Source organism: Sinohyriopsis cumingii, chromosome 12 (genome assembly GCF_028554795.1).
Source record: "Sinohyriopsis cumingii isolate HCF-2022 chromosome 12, ASM2855479v2, whole genome shotgun sequence".
Taxonomy (NCBI): Eukaryota; Metazoa; Mollusca; class Bivalvia; order Unionida; family Unionidae; genus Sinohyriopsis; species Sinohyriopsis cumingii.
The window spans coordinates 47,002,856-47,015,645 of NC_142972.1; the positions used below are offsets into that span (position 1 = coordinate 47,002,856).

Below are 12,790 nucleotides of genomic sequence, written 5' to 3' on the forward strand. Positions count from 1 at the left end.
CTGATGCTTGTAAAGGACGCGAGCGTCCAGTTATTTTCGAGTGATTTCTACGCAAAATCCTATAGCAAAAATATTTGGTTACCTAGGAAACAATACAATAAAACAATCATGACAAATATGTCAAATAAAAAAATTAAAATGTGTTTCTAATTTTTTTTTTCAAGCTTTCAATAAAATTAACATATTTACATAATGGATAAAGTTTTCTTTTGTTCTTTTGAAATGTTACTAAATGGCAACGATTTCCCCCATATAATTTAAATAGTGCAGTGAAAAATTTAATTCTCTTTAGTTATCTAATGGATTCTTTTTCCTAACATGGTATAAGTGCACGTTATAGTAACCAAGCTTTTGCATTGTCTTTGCCGTCAAAAACATCTTTCTTGCCGTTCCCGCTTATAAAAAAATCCAGTAAACCAGCTTTTCAACGGCGGCCCTAACTTGAACAGCTAACACACGTTTCAGGGCCACAAACTTGAGGAAAAAATGCATTAGTGAATTGGATTTTTTTACTATTGTGCTTTCGTTTGTTTGAACAGTGGTATGTAATTAAATTTTATTTCGTCCAATATTTCTTAATCATTAATTACTGTCGCTATTAACGAAAGGTATTGACCCAGTTAATGACATCAGGGTCTCAAAACAAGCGCGTGATGTCGCGAGAAACTTGGCGCACGAACCAAGGACGGACGGTCGACGATATTTACATGTGCCAGCTTATATGTTTCGTTTATATAAAATGATCAATTATTTTCTTTTTCTAAAATAAAGAATAAAAAGGGCATATTTTGATGCCGATATCATCATGTCATTATAAAGGTAACACCAAGCTGCTCATATCAGGCAATTATTGGAAATGGTAAATGGTACGCCAAACTAGCATTCTTTTCTGTACAGTTCATAGTAGCTCGATTAAAGAACATAGCGAAATCTCTGGCGAAGAGTAATTAAACAATGTATACACGGATATATTCCACATTTTTAGATAAAAAAGAATTAAAACGACCTATGTTTAGTCGATTTTGCCTTTGCCAAAGTTCAAACATTCCGATATCTAGTTTTGAGGAAGGTTTGAGACCATCAGACGAGTTATGGCATATCGCATACCTATTAACATGAGGATCATTTTCCCTAGTTAATGAATATTCAATGAAATAAGGACGAATTTATAACTATATCAGGAATCTTTATTTTTTTTACACCAAATACAATATATTTTCTGCTTTAGTGTCATGTAAACTTACTCACGTGAAACAATGGACTTTTGTGCATACTCCTAAATTGTCTTAACAAAAATGTATTTGAAACAATCCGATACTCGTGTGAAAATAAGAACAGGATTATTAAGACAGGGAATAAAACACTTTTCCTCGGCGCTACCAGAAACGTATCATGAGAACAAAGACTCTATACAGAGCAAAATCTTTATTTTAGTTCAAATAAATTGTAAAAGCCAAAACAAAGGCAAGTAATACATACATATTCACATATAGACGTTACGATCTACTACTGTTCGTATAATTTTACCACAGAATGTAACAGTATCTCAGATACTGTTGGATTTCTCCACCTGAAAAGGTCTGCATGTGGCGCCTGGATTTCGTGATTTTAATATTGATTTAGTCTGTATTTGAAATAATATTTTATAATCAATAAATTGAAGTAAGAAGTACAAACGTAAAAAGAGCATTATTATTCTTGGATGCTGTACACTTCAGAAACTTTTTAGTCTGAATAGCGTCAGAGACATTATTTACAGTGTTCTCAAACTTACGCAACTGTGTTCTTCTGCATAATTATAAATTGTGATCTCAGAGTTTACAATTGTTGTGGGCACGTAGGATTTTGCCTCGATGGGAAGATAATTATCTATTCAACTGTAATCGATAGCAATAGTTGTATTGATCACCAAATGTTTAAATAGAATCGCTGTAAACTCATTATTTGGCTTTGCCGAAGCAAGCCCATTTGTAGTGAAGACATTTACAACATTTCACCGCATATATAAGTAAGCTGAATCGTATGTGAAAGCTTTTCTTATTGGGCACAAGATTATGCAATGAGCCAAATAAACAAAGTAACAACGTAGGAACATTTAATGCACACAAATGTCTTTGTCGTTCCTACCCATTACGTCTCAAATCACAAAAGAACCTATGGCTGTTCTTGGACGACGCATAACACTTGCAGCTTGTTGCAGGTCACAAAGCACATCAACTGGATCACTTCCATCTTTCGGACACCATACTCTGTCTTGGGCATCCGCACTAGATTTGATAGACCGTGGAAAGGCATCTATATCTTTAGCGTCATACTTAAAATTGTAGATCAGATTGCACATTTCGTCACCTCCCTTTAATCTTGAAGTAAATAAATAGATAAGATTAAAATAGAGATTTGTAGCGCGGAAAGTTAATAGAAGAATTTTATTCAGTATACCGCTTAAACAAATCAACCGATGACCTGTCTCTTTATGGCAGGATCCCCCAAATGTGTTTGACCTTTATAAACACCATACTAAATAGATCTAGTTTAAGTTAAGAGCTTAAATCATCAACAAACCAGAATTTACTGTGGAAAAGAAAGTGCCTTTTGATTGTCATTATATAAATCCAGGCTCTAAGTCAGGCATATAAGTTTCATAATCACCGGTGAGATGGACGGAGACAAAAGTACACATCCTGAATTCGACAGGGAGATAATTTTATTTCTTCGTCTGTACAATCAAATCTTATATGCTGAGGGAACATGAGTGGGCACTGATGAAACTAGTCATATGTTATATATCTAGATAGATCTCCGTCATTAATGACGAAAATTGTTTATATAGGGATATCCTCTCTCTCTCTCTCATACATATATATCCACACATACATACGCACATACATACACACATACATACATACATACATACATACATACACACACACACACACACACACACACACACACACATATATATATATATATATATATATATATATATATATATATATATATATATATATATATATATATATATATATATATATATATGTGTGTGTGTGTGTGTGTGTGTGTGTGTGTGTGTGTGTGTGTGAAATCTTTAAAAAAGCAACAAACTGTAAATCACAGGTTAAAGCATACTGTACGCCATGTAAGCATTTCTAAATATGAAAATTTGTAGGGTAAGCTAAGAAAACTGCTGAATTTTCAGGCGTTTGTATTGGAAATTTGTACACATTACTTTCCTTTGCTCAACTGAAACTATACCTTTCTTTACTCTAAAGTAACTCTTAACTATGAAGTAAGGAGATGCACACGAAAACGATAATGTATGAAGCTGATAGAAAGGAATAATATACATATGCACGTATATGAATGAGTAATTATCCAGCAAATCCAGGCCTTCTGTTAACTTACCCAAATGTTATTTGTTTTGGCCCTGGGTTTCTGTAACTGCATCTTAGCGCCTGAAATAATTATAAAATGATAAAGATGAGAGCAAGTTGATGACTACAATAATGATGATGGTGGTGCAACTTATGACAATAATGAGGAAAAAACAAGAGAAACAAGAGAAGGGAAGTACTATAGCAATAAATTGAACCAGGTTCTCTTCCAGAATCATAAAGATTTCTAAACTTGCACCCTTAAAATTTTTACAGCCCTGACAAGACAGGAACTCTCTCAATGAAGGATAAGGATACATATTTTGCAAATATTTTGACACCAGCTTCAACAATAAAGTACTGCAAAACTCTAGCTAAATATTTTGCCTGTACTTATATATCATTGTTTAGAATGCTATCGATTCGCATCTTGCTAAATTATCAAAACTTACCAGTACATCGCCGGGTCTTATCTCAACAGGTCCTCCTTCAATTGGGGTCATGTCCTACAATTTAATGGATATAAATATATGGTTTATACACATCTCAATGAATGAAAACGTTTGCACGATGACGAGGAGCAGTTTGAATACGAATGCGAACTGAGAAGGTTTAAAAATCTTTCCGATAATTCACGGACAGGCAAACAATTGTATAGAGCAAACTGTATATGATCGTTACTATTACATGACCAACGGTCACCAAGTATACGCATCGTGTAACAATTATCTACAGAAAGCGATGTTTTAAACTTAGTAAAACATTTACTCGAACCGCACGTGTAATTCTTTAATGACTGAAGATCTCAGTAGGTTGCACACGACAAAGCAGCTTAAACCGACGGGGCTGATCATGTAATAATTAACTTAAGTCCTGCAATGCGTCTCATTTAATAAATAATAAAGAAAACGTTTACGTATTGCTTATTACTGAAACTCACCCAGAGATATATGTGTGTAATGGTCACAGAAATTTACAGAGATCATAATGTATTCTTAAAACATTCTGCAAGTCTTCAATTCATTTTAAAATATTTACACGAGATCACTTGGAGATAAATTCAAAATATTCAACATTGAGAAAGAGGCACTCGTGCAGTTTTTTTGTTTGACGAAACAAATGTTATGTAAAATTAATTGCTGAATTTTGTAAATCATGGTTTTGAAATAAATGACCTCAATGCTAAACAATACCATTTAATTTCACATTGACTTAGCACGTATTTCAAGCGAAAGAGAAATATTTGAAAATTTATGTTACTAGGTTCGACGGTTATTAATCGATGGTAAATACTTTGCATACTTCTTATTTATCGTGTCAAGTAATCGTCAATTCAAGTTACCTGAGTTTTCTCTTGAGTGTTTTCCTTCCTGGAGAAGATGATTGTGTTGTTTCTTACGATATAGCACTCTAGGAGATAGCCTGAATTAAAGTGAGATATCAAAATTAAAGCAAGGAAATGGCTATGTATCAAAAAGAGAAACGTATTAGCCTGATGACTGCGTAGGTTACTTTCAAACCGTTACGATAGCATTATGGAAGTGTTTACACACAAAAGAAATCATGTAGATTCAGCTCGACATTGGAAAAAAGGATCACAAATTATCTGCCATAACAAAACCAACTGAAAGGTTTATCAAATTATATATTTTACTAACTCTGTTAGTTCTCACTACGGAGGTTAAAGCATGAAAAGTAGAATTTATAACTGTTGTTGTTGTTGTTGTTGTAGGTTTAACGCCAATTTGTAGCACACGATAGGCTATACACGGCGACCAGTATTAATGGTGGAGGAGTGTGTGTGTGTGTGTGTGTGATTTGGATTTTTAACGTAGCTTTAACAATTTTTCAGTCATATTCAGTTTTAAAAAACATGATTTAAGGTTAAATGACAATTTTGGCGGGACAAAATCTGAACGTTGCAAGTTTCCACTATTCTTGTATAAAAATGCATCCTATCTAGGATTATAGATTTTATGGATGTCGAAGAGCACGTTCCAAAATATTGGCAAAGAAATATTGAACTTTTTTTTCCACAGTGTATTGATTATTGCACTTACCGTATGCGTGTGTATGAGCAAAATATTCGTAAGCATCAATTGGAGCTCCTTCCCACTTATACACTAATTCTGCCTTAAAATCTAAAAATAGATATATAGCATAAATGATATATTATAAATGGAAACAAATTATTTGTATAAAAAATTCGGCAATTTTTTATATATTAGAAAACTTTAAACCAGATAAGAAGTTCTCAAATGCATTTATAAACAACTGCAATGCATAACAAAATAATTTGGAATTCATATCAATTAATTCTCAAATTGAAAGGTCTTATGTCTTCACAAATCAACTACATATTTAATATTTGACCATGATATTAAAGATGGATGTTTAGAATAAAAGGTTACACTGATGATAGGAAAGGTACATTTTCCGAACATTATTGTATCAAGATATGAAAGAGTAAACCTTCAACCTATTTTGATTTGTTCTCTTTCTCGTGCGCTTAGGAAATATTTTATGTCTATGTTTCTCAGCACAACATAGTATGAAACTATGTACAATAGTACCGAGTTTAATGATAAATGCGATAAAACATTTAATTCCTAGAATCAAGCAATGAACGATTCACAGGAATTAAATATGAGAAGAAAAAAAAGTGGAAACAATGAAGACTTATGAAAAAAGCAAAAAGCAAAGTGATTGAATAGTTTCGTGTAGCAACAATACATTCTTTGATTTCTTTGTAACCTTGCAATGGTTAATTCACTTTTAGTTTGACTTATCATGTAGAAACATGAAATGATTTAACTTATTACACGCAATATATATATATATATATATATATATATATATATATATATATATATATATATATATATATATATATATATATATATATATATATATATATATATATGGACTGATTCAGATTGATGGACACCATTCAGAAAGAATTAAAACTCTTCTATTGTATTCCCACCTAGATCAACTTTACTTGTACCTAATTTTGTGTAATCACCATAATGCCTAAAGGATATTTTCAATATCGAATGCATTGTCTTATCCCAACACGTGTGATGTAAGTTGCTACTTACCTTCTGAAAATGGTGGGATATATCCATAGGAGAAGAGATTCACTTTCTGGTATGCATATTTTCGGCTGCAAATAATTTACATTCTTATTGGAACACCCGGTTAAAAAAGGACATGTAATAGAGGGAATTTCAGAGCTTTAACAACTGTCTTATATCCTTAATCTGACTAGGCCTATTGAATCCCTAGTATTCCAGCGTCGCTATACCTTATTTAAAAGCTAAACAAACCAGTTGTCCTTTTGCCTCATCTTCATACAAATTGCAATATATATCTTTAAGTTTCTTTATACGTGTTATTGGAACGATGCTATCCTATCAGAAACTGCCAAATATAAATTACTCGAAATTCTATACCGTTTTATGATGTGATATATCTTAGTGAAAACAGTGAGCATCCAACTCAAGAGGTCAAAGTTAGAGACCGCAGCTTAGGCCGTGTATTCTTACATAGTACTAGATTATATTCCTATCCCTATATGTCTAAAACAAAATCGTGTTTCCGTATCATAGTTTTAAAGGCGGATATATCCACGGGATCTACTGATATTAAGACGTTTACATAAAACAAAAGAATTTTCCTCAATAATATATTGCGTGCCTGCTATTTTCATCGTGTACACAAGAAAGAAAAAACAATAACTTGGAAAAATAAATAAGCGTAACTGCGACCGCAGACAAACAAAGAACAAGAACATCAATATTGCCTCTAAATATGGGTTGACGTTTTCATTTTCTTATATGTACTTATAAAGAACACCTAAATCCTATCAGCAAATGTTTGCATGATTTTATTAATAAATTTTAAAATGGAATTGACTTTCATAGAAAACAACATCGACATAATATCAAAAGTTATTTTCTAAACACGAATACTCATAGACCTGAACATAGATTGTTTTTCTCATATTCGTGTTAATTTTCAAGGTCTTCGAAGAGTCCACTCATTTGCATATGGTCATCGAAACGTAACCACGGAGCAGATAAAAAGAATCAAAAGTATCGTTACATGTAACAAACCAGATCTATATCAACGGCTCATATAGCAAAATAATATAAAACACATCATCAGAGCAGTCAGATGTATGGGAAATTTATGAATGCTCTGATCTTTACCAAATTAGTCAAACGGTGACAACACATATTTTGACTTTATCAGTCGGTTATTTTTAGTGAATATTTTCTTTACAGAAGAGCCTACCTTTCTTCTATCAAGAAAAGTGTAATATTTGCTGGGTTGCTTTTTAAAGCCTTCGGATCTGAAAGAAAAGAGGACACATAATCATTATTCGTACAAGGTATGAAAGATTGTTCTTGTTACTGTGTTGGAGATCAAGGGAAAGCAAGAAAGTTCTTATGACATTGTTACTAGTTCAAAGTCTAAATAAAGGAATTTTTTAATTTACATGAATTAAGTAATGTCAACATTAATACAGAATTTAATATTAACCACGGCCTGAATTCCGAAAAGTTTTCGATTCTGATGCAAAAATATAATCAACATTTCCATCAACGCTTTTGATAAATGCACAAACTTGTAATACTACGTTCCATATTAAAACGTAACATTCTACAATTTTCAATGAAAATATGCTTTCTAGACATTTAGATTTCAAACTCTCATAGTTGCACACTTGAAAAAGGTTCTTGGTACCGGTATGGTAAATTTATATTTTTGACATTCATTGATTATTCACCTTATTTTAAATGAAGTATTTAATATCCTTTATAATTCTTGCGCATATGAATGAATACAAATATATATATATATATATATATATATATATATATATATATATATATATATATATATATATATATATATATATATATATATATATATATATATACCTAGCACTGCTTCCTCCAAATGCATTTGAACCACTAAGTAATTCAGTTTCAGATCCTTTCCAAACTGGATACCCACATCTGAAAATGAAACAAATAGCCCTCGTGTCAAATAAGCCAACATTGTGTGACATTTGCATATGTATTAATTTAAAGTGAGCAACAAAAAAAACCAGGCCAGAAGGTAACTTAAATATAATTTCAGGAGTTATTATTTTATATAAGTGCAATGCGGTTTCAAACATCAAACTTAAAATATGTTTCCGGTATCTACAATCTTCCGTAACAATATTATGACAGCAAATCTTCTTTAACAATATTATGACAGCCAAAGCTAATGACAACTGTATTAAACACTATTTTCTATATAAAGATCGAGACACAAATATACTAAATAACTTACAAGATAATAACTTGGTTGGCTTTGTTGATTATGTATGCAAGGGAAAAGTGGTCAATTAAGAATTAATGTAAAATTGATTCAGGCACAATTTTTAAAAAAAGTATTTTTTTTTCATTTTGACAAGGCTAAAGAATCCGGTTTGTTCTTAAAAGTCTTAAATAAAAATATTTCACAATATAATTACAAACATATACATTTAAAATATCAAGAAATAAATAAAAAATAAATAAAGAACAAGAAACGTGTGTAATGCAGGTATGGTATCGTATAAAATCAGACACCTAGCATGTATGTATCATATTACCTTCAGGAAACATGGTGACTTTATGGTGTCCGGAATATCCATCCCAGCTTCCAAATGCAATGGACCTTCCCGAACAAATATTTCCGTGATGGTTCTTGCAATCCCTATATATATATATATATATATATATATATATATATATATATATATATATATATATATATATATATATATATATATAATTTTAGTTAGCAACAAACGACCAAAAAGGAGATCAATTCTATGTCTAAGCGTGCACACATTTTATAATGAGTTGGCTCGTCGGCTCCTGTAACGTACTTTTTCTTTTGCTAATTTTACTTAGTAAAAGAGGAATTTTGAGATAGTACGTTACAAACAAAATCTGTAAATGAATCGAACATCAGACAAGGCACACATAATACAAGCTCAACAACCCCCAACAACCTCCCGAAAACGAACAAAATAACAATAAGAAACTAGTTAAAACCGTGTCAATTTTTTCAACATAATTCGATTTTTTTAATTTTATATTCGCATCTCGTGTGTCATTAAAGAAATTAAAGCTCTTGTGTTACCTTTGTGGAAGTCATCACTGGGCACAGCATAATAATGCTATATTCGAACGTTTAAGAACATTTCAATTTCCTATTGACACAAAGATACATATTCGATGTAAACATAAAATAGTGACGATTCTAAGATTTTCCTCCAAATGGCATGTTACTGGGTTATAAGGCTATATGTTTCAGTTTAGCATAAAAATACTATGGAAATTTAAAGCGTGCTTACCATAAGGTCAGATTAAAGAAGGAATAAATGATATCAATGCAAGGTTATAAAATACTATGGAAATTTAAAGCGTGCTTACCATAAGGTCTGATTAGTTTCGTATTCTTCACAAAAAGCAACGGAGATGTGATGGGTTATTTCTTTGATGACTTCAATTTTATAACCCACTGAAATCAAAAAGTGGAAGCAATAGTTTTAAAACAGATATTCCTACGAAATGCTGCACTTTGACAAATTTAAGTCTTCATCGAAACCAACTACTGAGGTTTACATTAGAATCACATGCAAACATGGCAAAGGGTATTTCATGCTTCTGTTATTTCTATCACTAGAGTAGGCATAATGGTTCATTCCAAACATGTGAGACCGTTACATTTAACATTGCGTTTGACATTCTTCAATTATCCCTTTACCTTTTATACTTATATTTTGGAAATTCTAAACAGGAGAGACAGCTTACACGCTCAAGGAATCTAAAGAAGAAAGTGGAATGTCTTCACTGAGCATGAACCGTATCAAGATCTCACTGAATTGCTAACCCTATTATCCCTGCTTAAATCATGTGTTTGCACATATCTAATGATACAATGTATCTGGTACGCCTTACGAGAAACAAAGGTAATTGTGACACTATACAATCCTTCTTCACCCAAGAGCGGAATAACTACAAATAACCCTAAACATGATAATACAGGATAGACTAGAAATTACATTGTTCTTTTGAAGATATAATTCTTTTCGTAATTTGACTTACCTACATTTCTTAACTCAATATCAGTGACTGGTACAGCCATGCACATGTAGTCGTCAGGCTGGTGAAGGAGAACAAGTCTAGATTAGCAATTCAGGAACATATAACTAAATATATCAAAACAATGTCATCAAAGACAGAACAAAGGAAGAATAATAACATTATTATGGTAGAATTTTCGATTGCAGAACAGATTACAGGATTACAGTAGTGAAAATGGTGAGATCGGAGTCGTGGCATTGTTTGCTTCCATTATTGCGGTAAAGAAAATGGAAGTGACTTTGCGTGCAGCATTAACTTCTTTCACGTTATTTGAAGCTGAAACTAAGTACGGAAGAATGCTAAAGGAGGAAAGAAAGTCGATGACATAACAGATATGGGAGACAAAAGAGAATCCCTAGAACAAAAACCAAACAAGCCAGAACAATTAGGATCTGTAGAAATGATACTAGTGTTATGAGGTGAAGAAATCGGGATCTTCAAAACACATTTATTATTTATTCATAAATCAAAAACAAAGTTTAGAAACTAAAATATTTTACAAAACTTAATATATTTTGCAAATCATTCCTTACAGATATAACCAATACAATAATGTGTAGCAACGCTCACAATGAACAGCATAACGCCAATACAATTGTAATAATTCTAGTAAATTAAACTCACCTCCTCTGCACGAAACCTTGGAATTTGGATCACCGTTGTACCTGCAACTTCAGAACTTATTTTAATTGGACTCGTTTGTATCAATGGCAAACAGATTAGTGCTATTATCGAGATCATCCTTACAGAGGACGGAACATTCATTGCTTGTTGTATCATGTTCTGTCAAGCAGTAAGTGTGTAAGCTCTGTGTCCACATTGCCTTTATATACACGTCATCACTTGTTCGCACCTTGTGAAGGCCGTCAAACTGAATATGATATATTAGTTGTGGTCTAGGCGGCAATATAAACGTCGATGTAGAAATTGTTGTTGGCAAACACGCATCAAATCCCAGTTTCCATGAAAAAGGTAAAATTAGGTCACTATTTGAATTTTAAACAGCAGTTCTTAAAAGACCGCTTTCGTTTGGGTCACATTTTTTATTCTATACAGAGAGGATATCTTTTATCACCATAATATATTCCTTTCTCTGTCTTTATGCTACATTTGAGATTACCAGTCTCAAATCACTCATTGAACCCATTTAACAATATTAATAAGAACATTTTGCCTAGATATGTTCTTGTCTTTTCGTTTTATTTGATTAAGATTTAAATTTTAAATAACTCAATTATAATTTTTAATATCTTATAAGGCAAAGTATCGTTGTAACACACAATTAATTTTCAAGCTAACGCCTTGTATATAAAACGTTAAAGACTGCGCAGTTTCCAAGTTTGCATTGATACATATAGTTTGAACAATATATAAAAATAAATGTATTATAATTATGTATGTATAATCAACTCAATCGAAGAGCGTTGTGAGTGAGAAATAAATATGTATATTTGGAGATGTATAGAGTAAATTCAAAGAGATTATCATTATATTATTTATCCGTTTGTGTGTGTGTGATTTGAAATTTTAACGTAGCTTTAACAATTTTTGCTACGATGTCTGCAGTGTGACAGTGTATAGTGATGTCTAGCACTGGGTCATCATGTCTGTCGCAGACATGTAGCATGATGTCCCACCTAGTCACATTATCCTGACACCAGGCCAACCAGTCCTAACACTAACCTCTTAAATGCTGAGCGCCAAGCGAGGCATCTGTTAGTACCATTTTTGTAAGTCTTAGGTATGACTTATGACTCGGCCGGGGATCGATCCCACGACCTCCAGCATCCAAGACGGACGCTCTAACCACTAGACTACCGGAGATTATTGCATTGACGACTAACAGTACTGAATGTAAACAAGAGAGCAAAACAATTTGCATAATACAAGCTTCACACCTGAACAATGAAAGTAAAGAAGACGTCGCTCTTCTTGAAGCCGTTTAGTACTACTTTTCTTAAAAATAACTACATTCCTACATTAAACGATTAGTATTAGTTTATGTTAAGACACTTGACACAATATTATACACGCATATTTATATCATTTAAAACGAACTACGACTGCAGCAGGAATTACAAAACCTAGCTTTGCTTCGTGTGCCTCTTTTTGCATTATAGTTGTCAACTTATTGACAAAACACTTGCCTGCAAATATTATGTCAGTTTATTATTCTTAAAAGTAAGTAGTTTTTGCTTTCATTTAAAGCATGTTAGTCTTTAT

The 12,790-nt window shown here is 32.3% G+C and overlaps 1 protein-coding gene across 1 annotated transcript; it reads right to left on the bottom strand.

The window, feature by feature from the left end:
• Window positions 1-1,410: 1,410 nt before the first annotated feature.
• On the bottom strand, window positions 1,411-11,483 carry LOC149786390 (putative peptidylglycine alpha-hydroxylating monooxygenase 1). Its single transcript, XM_089976809.1, has 12 exons — window positions 11,192-11,483; window positions 10,529-10,586; window positions 9,854-9,941; window positions 9,025-9,128; window positions 8,321-8,398; window positions 7,671-7,728; window positions 6,473-6,537; window positions 5,432-5,512; window positions 4,714-4,793; window positions 3,824-3,877; window positions 3,403-3,452; window positions 1,411-2,360 (listed from the first exon to the last, which is right to left on the bottom strand). Exons 1-12 carry the CDS (start codon window positions 11,345-11,347, stop codon window positions 2,138-2,140), a joined length of 1,095 nt encoding a protein of 364 aa, XP_089832935.1. The 5' UTR covers window positions 11,348-11,483; the 3' UTR covers window positions 1,411-2,137.
• Between the last annotated feature and the right edge of the window lie 1,307 nt (window positions 11,484-12,790).

What these genes read in the sequence shown, in the direction of transcription:
- LOC149786390 (XM_089976809.1), bottom strand. Translation starts at nt 11,347, where the DNA reads ATGATACAACAAGCAATGAATGTTCCGTCCTCTGTAAGGATGATCTCG. An exon ending in TATTGAGTTAAGAAATGTAG is followed by an intron (nt 9,942 to 10,528) that starts GTAAGTCAAATT and finishes TTTTGATTTCAG; the next exon opens with TGGGTTATAAAATTGAAGTC. An exon ending in TATCCCACCATTTTCAGAAG is followed by an intron (nt 5,513 to 6,472) that starts GTAAGTAGCAAC and finishes ATCTATTTTTAG; the next exon opens with ATTTTAAGGCAGAATTAGTG.